The sequence below is a fragment of the Alligator sinensis genome, unplaced genomic scaffold, assembly GCF_000455745.1.
Source record: "Alligator sinensis unplaced genomic scaffold, ASM45574v1 scaffold36_1, whole genome shotgun sequence".
Classification (NCBI taxonomy): domain Eukaryota; kingdom Metazoa; phylum Chordata; order Crocodylia; family Alligatoridae; genus Alligator; species Alligator sinensis.
In genome coordinates, this window is record NW_005842101.1 from 819,549 (window position 1) to 830,994 (window position 11,446).

The 11,446-nt window shown below is 46.3% G+C and overlaps 1 protein-coding gene and 1 long non-coding RNA gene across 10 annotated transcripts in view; one reads left to right on the top strand and one right to left on the bottom strand.

Moving 5' to 3' along the window:
- LOC112550408 overlaps positions 1-8,033 on the bottom strand; it is a 10,793-nt gene extending 2,760 nt beyond the window's left edge. Inside the window, exon 1 of one of the 3 annotated variants that reach the window (XR_003094231.1) lies at positions 6,047-8,033. This is a non-coding gene — a long non-coding RNA (uncharacterized LOC112550408). The remainder of the gene's footprint in view (positions 1-6,046) is intronic. The other 2 variants (XR_003094233.1, XR_003094232.1) reach the window with 2 other exon arrangements.
- Positions 8,034-8,133: 100 nt separating this feature from the next.
- Positions 8,134-11,446, top strand: part of MEIS2 (Meis homeobox 2) — a 212,461-nt gene continuing 209,148 nt past the window's right edge. For 4 of the 7 annotated variants that reach the window (XM_025204915.1, XM_025204917.1, XM_006024290.3 and 1 more), the window contains exons 1-2: positions 8,134-8,889; positions 9,831-10,063. In XM_025204915.1, coding sequence (XP_025060700.1) covers positions 8,878-8,889; positions 9,831-10,063 — 245 coding nt within the window. In that variant the 5' untranslated portion in view covers positions 8,134-8,877. Of the gene's footprint in view, positions 8,890-8,947; positions 9,332-9,830; positions 10,064-11,446 lie in introns of those variants that run through there. The other 3 variants (XM_025204918.1, XM_025204920.1, XM_025204916.1) reach the window with 2 other exon arrangements.

The window sequence follows — 11,446 nt, forward strand, 5'->3', positions numbered from 1 at the left end:
TTCCCCCCCCCCCCCCGCCACCCCCAATTATAATTAAATGTTTCAGCCCTTTCTTCTCTCCTCTCTGCAACACCTTGGGATGTGAGAAAAAGTGATGGCAGCTCTCTTCCCCCAGTCCTTGAAGTAATTGTAGAAGGGCTGATGAATTTCTTGGAGAAACACTTGCCACACACTGCGGAAACCATCTCCTGGCAGGATTTTACAAACCAAAGTAAACAAAGCACCCCAGGGGCGAAGCCCCCCCTTCGCGCTGCTTACTTCTCAATTTACTTCGGAGGAGATCACACACACACACACACACACACCCCGCATCTACTCCACGGATCCCAATTGCCATTTTGCAAATATTCCCCCAAAACACAGGCAGGTAAAGAGAAGGTGTTCAAAGGGGCATTTAAAAAAAGACGACCTGGAACAAGCTCCACTCTCCTCCCTGATCTCTTTGAACACACGAATCCCCTCCAAGAAAACCCGGGGTATCTCAGAAACGCCCTTTAAAAGAGCAGTTTCTCAAGGGGGAGACGTAATAAAGTTACTTCGCTAATTCGCCTGTGTATTCAGCCTATAGAGCTTAGCATGAGCATGGGTTTCTTTTATTTTGATTAAGCTTCCGGAGAAAAGTGAAGAAAGGTAACTAAATTAGCTGGGACCACGTTCACGCGCACACACAAAGAAAGCTTTTACTTTTAAAGCAAGCGATCGGGTCTGATATGCCCTTGTTAAAGGGGGAGGGGGGGAAAAGAGAGAATTAAAACTGTCAATACTGCTTCTAACCTGCGTTTTTCATTTGAGTCCCAGAGCCGCGAAGGGGGTTGAGATACGGAGCACGTCTATTTATTGCTCCTTTTGTTTCCTCTTTGCGACTCTGATCCAAACAGCCCTGTTCAGTTCCTTTTTCCTCGGCTGTGGGTTTTTTTTTTCAGACCTCACAGGTGTGTTTGGGCTCGTCTAGGTCTCTGCGCTCAGAGCTCCCCAGGTTTCCTGCAGGGTTTAGTTTCAGTGTGGCACAGGGGTTCAAAATCTGTTGGGAAAATGCGGGGCGGAGGTGAGAGTGACCGGGGGGAGCGGGAGGGACCTCCTTTTTGCAAGTTAGAAATAGCCCAGGACTGGTAAAGCGAGGTGGAAAATGGACTTAATGGAGCAACGTCTGTTTTTTTGCTGCAGCAAAGAGCCTGAATCCTTTGATTAAACTAACATAGATTTTCTAGAGATGGGAAAAGGAGGGAGAAACTGGGGTGGGCATTTTATGTAAATGAGCAAATCCGAAATGTATTACAAATCCACTGTAATAAACCTGACAGTTTTGACAGTATTGACAACATAAATATATGTTGGAACACAGCACTTTGAGACACTTAACCGATGAAGCAATAAAAAGATTCGACTACAATATTTCAAATAATCGACATTGATGTTTTGATACATCATTTTTATACCTCGAATCGATCTATCACTCTGTGACCGGTCAATTTTAAGTAAAACTCTGCTGCAATTATTTACGCTATTGCCAATGACGACCTAATAACTGTTTTCAATTAATTACAGCAAAACTAAGCATTCTGAGGACTAACTGGCCGTATATTGTAGTGCACGCTCTCCTGCGTTTCTTGCATGGAGAACAAACACATATATGTATATTGCATTCTCTTTGTTGGATCAAAAAGAAAGAGGTACAAAGGGGAGCGGAGTGGGGTGGAAAGAAAACTCTCTCTTTTGGCAATCCACCGCGGGCGCCCTTCGTGCCAACTTCAAAAAAAAAAAAGAAAGAAAAAGAAAAAGAAAAAGAAAAAGCCCCCCTCCCCTTATATTTCCAGGAAACCCGTTGTATTATTTTGTCAGCTCTTTCCCCAGCCATGAACACCCCCAGCTGTAGGTGCATCTATTCGAAAGTTGAGCTCTGTACCCACTTGAGACAATGGAGTGGGCAGGGGAAGTGGTGCTTCTACCCCTCGCGGGTGCTTATGCCAGTGTCTGAGTCGTTTCCAAAGGGTTTGGCTCCTTGTTTTTTGAGAACCCCAGTATTAAATGGGAGCTTCCCCCCTCCTCCCCCATTGTAAGCAAGAGGAGGAAGCTCTCGGGCTTTGCAATGTTGCTGCAAATCGATGCTGTTTCCCATTCTTTTCTCCCCCCGCCCCCCCTTTCACATCCTCGGTTTCCCCTTTGCTAGGCTGCCACGTCGGAAGGGGTGTATTTGGGGGCAGACGTGCGCCTGGCACCACCTGTCTCGCTAGGCAGAGCCGCGCTGCCGGCCGGAGGGGCACTGCCAGGGTCTCCCCGCCCGGCGGCGAAGGCGCGGGGCCAGGCTGCTCCCCTGTCACCTCGGCGCTTGTCCGTGTGCGGTTGCAGAGTCCCCGGTTCCGCTCGTGCTGGGCGTGCTTCTTCTTGTCCTGCCCCCGCTCGCCCTTCGCTGGGCAAAGAAGCTGACTGCAAAGGGGAGAGGGGTCCCAGGCCCGGCCCCCACCCCCACCCCGGGGCAGCGCGGGGCCTGGGGTCCCGGGAGGCTGGCGCCCGCGGTGGCGCACGGGTGTCCCTGAGCTGCTCAAAGCGGCTCCGGAGCAACCTTGGGGGGACTGAGGAAAAGCGCGTTTTTGAAAGTGTTGGAGTCCCGCCAGATAGCGCTAGAGGGCTGTTTATTGAATCGCTCCTTTTCTTCTGTGGGATCTTTACAGAATAAACAGGAGAGATAAAGAATGGAGGAGGGGGGTTGGGGCGGGGGGCAAGGGGGATCCACCCCAGCAGGGCTTTTTTAAACCTGCGGAGTTTGTTGCAAGAATAATAGGGACTTGCAAAGGGATCAAGGGCCGAGATGTTTCTGGGTTCCTTGTTGATTTAAAAAAGAAAGAGGGAAAGAAAAAAAAAAGGCAAGGGGAGTGAACAGGTAACTAAATGAACCTCCTCCTAACCCAACTTCCAAAGATCCCAGTCACACTGCCATGGGGGTCAAGAAAAGTTCACAGTGATGAGCAACCATTGACTTTCTGGAGTGGAAAGATTCTCCAAAACTAACAGATTGCTGAAAAGCAAAGCACATTATTGGCAAGGGGGGTGAGGGATGAATAGCCAAATGAACCCAGGGATCAGAAAGCCACTGAAAGAAACACCGTTGCAAAAGGGAAAGGGAAGGGGAAGGGTGGGGGGAGGGCAGTATTAGTGACTGCACCTAGAAAGCGGTGCCAGCATTCACAGTTTCACAGGTTCAGGGAGCAAATTTGGGAGGGAGGGAAATGCAAGTAGGAGAATAAGGCTGAGAGAAGTAAAAACAGATCAAGTCTTAACAATGAAACCCACTCCCGGTATAGGACACTGTTAAAAGATAGCGAACTGCATTTTGGGGGGCAGAAGTGGGGGGTAGGGGGTGAGAGGATGAAGGAGATCAAAACATGGAATAGTCCTTCTGATAAAGCCAAGAGTGGCATATTGACATGTCACTCTTGGTCTTCTGAAGAGCCTTAAAAAGAAATTTTCCCGTGGATTTTGCGACAAGGTCATGGTTCTCTCCTCACCCTAACGCCCGTCCGAGCAGAATCCTTCCTTTTCGTCATTAAATCCGACTTTTCATGCCGCCTATTCCAAGAGAAAATGTAAATGAAAAAAAATAATAGCCTAAAGAACCCAAGCTATTTTGCAGCATCCCTGACCGTCCATCGTAGGGGTTTTTTTGTTTTGTTTTTTGCAAATGTGGACGGCGTGATACCTTTCCGGATACAATAGCATCATCCAAAAATACTTGCACTCAACCCATAAACAAACAAACATTGATTAAAGTTACAAACAAGATTAAGGTTCAAGTTATTTGTCCCTCCAGCAAAGCGTCAATTGTTCTAACAGATGTAGGAGAGCTAAGAGGATTTAAACCACGCGAATTTAATAAGCCAGATCAACAATATGTACTTTTCTACATTGCTAGGGACCCCAAAGTCAATTTAGCCAAAAAAATCTATTAGACCAGATCACCTCCTATAGGAAAAGGAAAGGATTTCCAAACGGGCAATGGGGTTTTGGGGTAAGCATCCCCAAAACTCCCCCCCCCCAAAAAAAAACCCTTTCCTTTTGCTATAAAATTATTGTACTGAGCATAACAACAGTGGGTCAACACGAACAATGGAATATATTTTTGAAATCTAAAAAGTTACCTGTTGTTCAAATCCGCTTTTGTAGGACTCTGAGGGAGGGGGGAAGGCAGATCTCAAGCCAGCAAAAGGCTAAAATGCCACACTTCAGAAAGGCTGATTGAAAACAGACTCTTAACTTTTAGAGGATTTTCTCTCGCACTCCCTCCAAGTGCTAAGCAGCCGATTTGGGAGTTTGAAGGGAATAGGTTTCAGCGTCCATATTTGTTCTGGTGCACTTGTAAAATGCGATTTGAAGAGGATCTTTAGCCCTCTGATTGTCTTTGTATTGTTTTTCTTGAAACGGATCTTTTGCCCTTAATGAATCCCCACACAGCTGGACAGCTCCTTCTCGGACACTGAGAGCTCTAACCCCAAACTGACCCCAATTTGACACCACAAGATGAAATTTTACCGCCTGTTAAAACCATTTCCAGCCTCGGCAAAAGGAACTGGCTGTTGACGGAGACGCACTTCCATACCGGACACCTAATTTCTCTTTGGACTTCGGGCTGATCTGCAAAAAAGCACATGAATCGCCTCTCTCCCACTTTTCCTGGGAACAGTCTTTGTTGTGATGCGTGTACGAGAAACTGGAAATCAGCCGATTTAATCTCCCTGAATTACTGGGGGTAGGGAGTGTTTTTTGGTGTTGTTTTTTTAAAAAAAGAAAGAAAGGAAGAAAGAAAGAAAATCCCACCAAGCTCGAGGGGGGAAATAGAGCTAAAGCTGTAAATTCCCACTCTTTGCTTCTGTTTCTTACAGGCTCAGCTTCCAGTGCATCCTAGTTACCGCTGTGTGCGCCCAGGGTTTCAGAGCGTGGCAATGAAATGGCTAAAATGTAGCTCCTGAAGCTACGTTCCCTGAGTTTCTGGGCTTTAGTCCACTGGGATAGTGAGAGGTGAAAAAGGTTCCCTTTCTTTTCAGACCTGTGCACGAAAAAAAAAAAAAGATTCGACCGGAGCAGGAACATCTTTGCACTAAACATAAGAAATATCACTTTCCCTCGATTTAAAAAGCCTGGTGAAAAGTTGGTCCCGGTTCCAGACTGGACCACTCAGTCCGGCTAGCCAACTCGAGGGGCTTTACTTTAAAGTGAAAAATGTGAAAGGAACAGCGTTTGCTGCTGCAAAAGCTTTTGCTGTTTTCATGCAGCTTCATTTATGTTGCACTCTAACAACTCTTTAGTGCAGAGAACTGAGATCTATGCTAAATACTATAAAAATCAACAATGTGGGGAAAAAAGAAAGATGAGGCAGTGTCATAAGTAACGCAGCGCCTTCTTATATGTAAATCAAGTGGGGTGAGAAACTTCCCTTTTACATAGAAACGGGTAAACTTTCATCACCATACTCCCAGCCTGGGATCTGAACAAATACGTGAAATCTTCAGTGGAACCAGATTACTTTTCTACGGCTATATTACAGCGAAAGGCTCTGCTCGCATTGGTACTGAAGCTATAAGAAAAAAGATAGACATACAGCACAGGAGACATGACCCTATATTTATATTGCCTCTGTTAGACAATAAGTTTAGATGCTACAAACATTCAAAATGTGGTCTAGAAAACTGGCTGTATTAGGTGGATCACAGTTAAAAGATTCTAGGGAAGTTAAGGAATTTGGCATCTTTTTTGGGGGGGGGGAGGGGAGGGAGAAAGGAGTATTTACCGACGGCTAGATACCTTTTTAAACAAATCTGTTAGAAAAGTACAACTGTAAAAGTAGGGAAGGATTTGCATAACCCACTGCTCTGTAGGTCTCCGCGCACCCAAAGGATTAGTCAAGTATTCATTACCATGAATATCTTGAATTGCGTTACCGATTTATACGACAGAGTATAAAATACTGCACAACAAGATTGTCTTTTTCCTTGCGAAATGAATCAACTTAATCACTACTTGAAAGAGATCTACATACTAAGGGCGTTTTACTCACCTTTTCTTTACAGTCCCGTGAAAGTCAGCCACAGAATATCGGTTGCTCTTAGGGCTAGCTTTAATCTTGGAGGAGATCCTCTAGGAAAAAAACGGGTCTGCTCTTCGGCTTCTGACGATTTTTAAGCAAGGTGCAACTCTGGCTAAAAGTATCTGAGTGACTTTTCTCCATATTGCCCTCATATTTGTAAATAGTCTGCTCTGCAGGGCTCAACACTATCAGAACACGTAGGAATGCCCACTGGCGTTGTCAGCCCTCCACACTATCTTTCTTTATATGTGAGGGCTGATTTCCCGCAGACATCATTGTTATGATGGCTCATTTAATCAAACTGTTTAATTGCTCCGGTAATCACTATCATCATCACAGGTACTCAATCATTCATCATTTTGGAGGGGTTTATTGACCTCTGGAGCTCATTCCGTATGCCCATTAAAATCTGGCCAAATTTCTATAACTACCCTTTGATTCATTTTTTTTCCAATTTCCAAAAATCTTAAAATAATAATAAAAAGCCCTAGCTGGATCAAATACTTTTTTTTTTTTTTTTTTTTGAGCGGTGTATGTTTAAAAGGCATCTATGCATGAGGCCACATTCACAACTGGGTACATAATCATTGATAAATCCCACTATTAACGGGATAGTCTGTTTTAGATTTTATGTGCAGGGGACCGTGAACGAGAAAGGGAGGGGGGGTAGGACAAAACTGCAGCAATCGATAGTTTGACCATCGCTCCTCCCCCAAACTTCAAGCATCCCCCATGATTGATGATCACGGGTAGCTTTGGTAATTGACTGCTCTGAGGTAAGGCATGTTTTAGTTCCAGCAAAGTGATTGGGCAAGAGAAACATACCAAAATTAACGTGTGCGTGCGTGCGTGTGTGTGTATGTGTGTGTGTGTGTGTGTGCGTGCGTGCGTGCGCGCGTGTTTGGAAAAGTTCATTTGGTGCTCAAGGGGGGTGCACAGTCTCACTTAATTTGCTAAATAACCCTACTATAATTAGCACTACCATTAGAAGGCATTACCGAGTTAATACTTGAGCATACACCCCACAAACACAACGCAGATACATAACAAGCTCTAGAAACAGACCCACATACGGACAGTGCACACGCGAGACCGAGTGATCGCCTCCAAATGAACATGCAAACCAAACCAAACCAAACTGCCCAACAGCTGGACTTCGCATACAAAAGAGTGAGCAGGACTTTGTTTCAAAAGGCTGCCAGTCTCATCACACCACTGAAGGGGAATTCCCTCTCTCTTTCTCCCCCCTCCCTCTTCCCCTCCCTCCCCCCATCACAACGTGGTTGATAGAAGCGATCACTTAATGAAGAACGATGCCAAATATGGTTTCAACGAGGTGTTCTCTTCATGCCCTGGAAAATTTTTTTTTTTTTAAAAAGCACAATGAATTCACATAGGAAAGCATCCGCACTTGGAAAGGCAAGGCTCTGGCAGCGGCGCGGTACTTTGTTAAGGCAAGCTTGTTTCCTAAGGCAGAGCAACTTTAGATCCCCCTGCACATGTTCATGTTCCGTGCCTCTGCCCTCAGCCTTGCACCCCGGCCGCGGCTGCGATCCTAGCTGCACAGTTCAAAACAACACGTTAAGCACAGGCTACGCAACGCAGTGAAAGACAAGCAGGCTTTGGCTGGTAAAAGAAGCTAGCGAAAACCAAACCGGGTCTGGGCTCCTATCGTACTTTTTTCTTCACGCTCTCTGCAGTTTCCCCTCTTCCCCTCCTCTCTCACACATTCTCTCTCTCTCTCTCTTCCTCCTGTGGCTCCCTCTTTCTCACACACTCTCCCTTTCCTATATGGAAAGCGGCGTTGATTTGCTATGGGTATGATCTGTTGTGTGGCTCCCCCCATGCGGAGTTGCAGCAGTCCTGATTGCATACTCTGCATATCATAGGCTTTATGCTCGCTCGCGCGCTCTCCTCTCCTCTCCTCTCCCTCTCCCTCTCCCCTCTCCCTCTATGTGTCTCTGTTGTAGGACTGGCTATGGCCACCACTACTTCCGGGTTCCGTCATTTCATTCTCCCGCCGATCAGCGCTGCAAAACTGAGCCTCTTCTATAAGCCAGCCAGCAGCCAACCTGCCAACACTTACTGACACTCACTCATCTCAGAGAGAGAGAGGGAGAGAGAGAGAGAGAGAGAGAGAGAGGGAGACAAAATACCTACCAGGAAAAAAAAAAGGGAGAGGGGGAAGTCCGGGTTTTGCAAACTATTCAATTTTTCTTCGCATCTCCCCACCCCCCCTTCCCAGTACTTAAAAAAACCCTATAGCGATCCTAAAAGGCAAAACCCAAGCGCGGAGTTACTGGAAGAAGAAACCCGGGTTAAAAAGATTCCTCCTCTCTTCTTCATCATCATCAACCATCATTCATTCACTACCTTGACATTCCCTGGCTTTGATTGACAGCTGGAGTGGCAAAAAGCCATGAGACACGACAGTTTGGTTACATGTGGGTTGCTGACGGGCCGATCGTAACCTTCAGTTTGGGGGCTTGACAATTTTTTTTTTTTTTTTTTTGCGTAGAGAAAGAAAAAAGGAAAAAGAAAGAGAGAGAAAGAGGAAAAAAGGAAAGAGAAAGAGAGAGAAAAAAAGAAGAAAAACACAGAAACTCATCGTGGCTCTTGACTGATTTTTTTTATTATTATTATTATTATTATTTGCCTATACTGGAGAATAGGAGAAGTCTCTAAGTGGGTTTCAAAAAAAAAAAAAAAAGAAGGAATCTTCTTCACTCTAAATCACTTTCTTTGCTGGACTGGGATATTAAATATACGACACATCCAGGAGTTTATTGGAGCGCAGACTGATGGCGCAAAGGGTAGGTTTAAATCTCCAACACTTACCTATATATAAATCCTCTCTTAAGAGGGGCCTGTCCGATTTGCTCTCCTCTGTTGCTGATGATGATGGCGGCCAGTATTAAAAAATAGCAGCAAAAATTATTCACTAGCTTTTTGTGTGTGTGTGTGTCTGTGTGTGTGCGTCTCTCTGCGATTGTTCCACGCTTTTTTCCTCTCCAGCTTTTCCCCCAGCAGCGCGATTTCCCTGCTCCTCTCGCTGCTCAGTAGCACGGGTTTCACAGGGGAAGGCTTGCTGCTGCTGCTGCCGCTGCCGCTGCCGCTGCTGCCTAGGGAAGCTCTCTATGTGTGTATATACATATATACGTATGTATGTATGTATATATGTGCATATCTAGAGCTCTTTGATTTGTCTCTGACTTTGACAAGGACAAGGGGAATTGCTGCTAAATAATGTTTCTGGTAACTTTCAGATTATTTACCCCTTCCCCTCCGCGATTCGCCCCACCTTCTTCTCCTCTATCCTTCCCTGTGCTTAGTTATTTCTTTATTTGCTTCCCAGCCTGTTTGTTTACTCCTTTATTTCGGTTCTTTCCATTCTGATCCAAAGCCACTCTAGTTTCTCCTTCATTTCCTTCCTTTTTCATCCCAGTTTCCTTGTTAGGGTTTCTTCTTCCTTGATCAGCCCCCCCCCCTCTTGTTTTTACCCCTTACCCCAGCGCACACGCTGCCCCCAGCCCCTTGCCACACTCTGCTCTGTATTTATTTCATTTTGTGTCATTCTCCCTCTGTTGTGGCTGTTCCTAGTTTGTTTTGCTCTGTTGTGTCTGTCTGGGGGCTTTACTCTCTTCTGACTTTTGTTGTTGTTGTTGTTTGTTGTTTTTTTTTATCCTTCTCTCCTTCTCTCTCTTTCCTCCTCTTTCTCTCCTTCTTTCTTCTCTCCTGGCCCCTTTTTTGACAGTACGATGAGCTGCCCCATTACGGCGGGATGGACGGAGTAGGGGTGCCGGCTTCCATGTACGGAGACCCTCACGCCCCCCGGCCGATCCCCCCAGTTCACCACCTGAACCACGGGCCGCCGCTACACGCCAGCCAGCACTATGGAGCCCACGCCCCGCACCCCAATGTCATGCCGGCCAGCATGGGATCCGCTGTCAACGACGCTTTGAAGCGGGACAAGGATGCGATTTACGGGTAGGTACAGCCAGGGCAGCCCGGGCGCCATAGCCCTGCGTGCAGCGTGGGGAAGGAGGCAGGGGAGAAGCAGGACTCCAGAGCCAGAGAGCTGCTCCCACCCGGGTGGGGATGGGGGCTGCCGGGGGGCAGGGGGCACTGGGGACGCCTAGTCTAAACTCTCCCGTAGAAAAGAAAAGGAAAAAAAAAAGCAACCCTTCATTAGACACAACTAAGAAAGCTTTCAGGAGATTTACATGCACAGAGTCCTGGATCACTGATCTGGAGGAAGGCGTGTAACGTACCCCTTGCTGTTATTGCTATTTTTAATCCAAGCCACATTGTAGGCCGATTCTGTAGGGGAGACGTCAGCATCCCTAAAACATGAGCACCCCTCCAAGTGAATTTTTTTAAATTTATTTTTTATTTATTGTTTGTCTCCCCTCGGGTAGGCACAAGTTAGGAGTTAAGGCAGAGGCGGGTTGCTGGCAGTGCCCTGGGTTTGAGCTGAAACAGTGCTGGGGTGGATCAGGGTGCCAGAAGGACCCTGACAATAAAGAGGTCTCCAGATCTGGGGAGACTGAGCGATGATAAAGGGGCTTCACTTTTTTTGTAAAGGGAAAAAATAGGAGAGAGGGAGCTGAGGTTCTCATTTAAGAAAGAAAGAAAACAAAACTCCAGCCTGTACCAGCGCAGTGCTTGGGGGAATGACACCGATTCTCTTCAGTGCACTTCGGTGGGAAATTGTAAATTACTCTAAAAAGAGATAGTCACCTCCCTGACATAGTGAGGCCCCTGACTGGAGACACAAACAGGGAGAACAGACAAACGCACACATGCTACTTAACACAGATTTTTTCCCCCCCTGACTGCTCCAACTATGGGAAAATATTTCTAGAAGTGTTTTGCCCCCAGCTCACTCATCTAGACAGCTGGTATTTTACTTGGGTAGGCTTCCTAAGCCAGGAAACTTCACCACATTTTTGGTAGCAGTCTCCTTGAAAAAAAAAAGAAGAAAATATGAAGCAGTGTAAGGAGCTTGAGGACCAGCATTTCTCATTTTAGGTTACAGCTTATAGGGAGGATTTTTACTATTATTTTCAACTGTGGTTAAAAGTGTCAGAGATTCCCAGCTGAGCGACTGTAAGTGTGCGTGTGTGTTGTGCTGCGTGCGGGGTGGAGGGCAGTTTTTGTCCCTGGTCTGGGAGGTTTGGATGCGGTTTGAGGATTTGGAGTATTGTAGGTATTTTATACATATAGAAACAGAGAACATAGCATGCATGCCCCAGCCCCGTTGTGCAGGATCAGTTAAGGGCTGCGGAGTGGGCTGCTGTGTGTATGTGGTGCGTGCTTTAAAAAAAAAATACTTGTTGATTAGAGCTCTTCTTCACAGCCCCCCCCCCT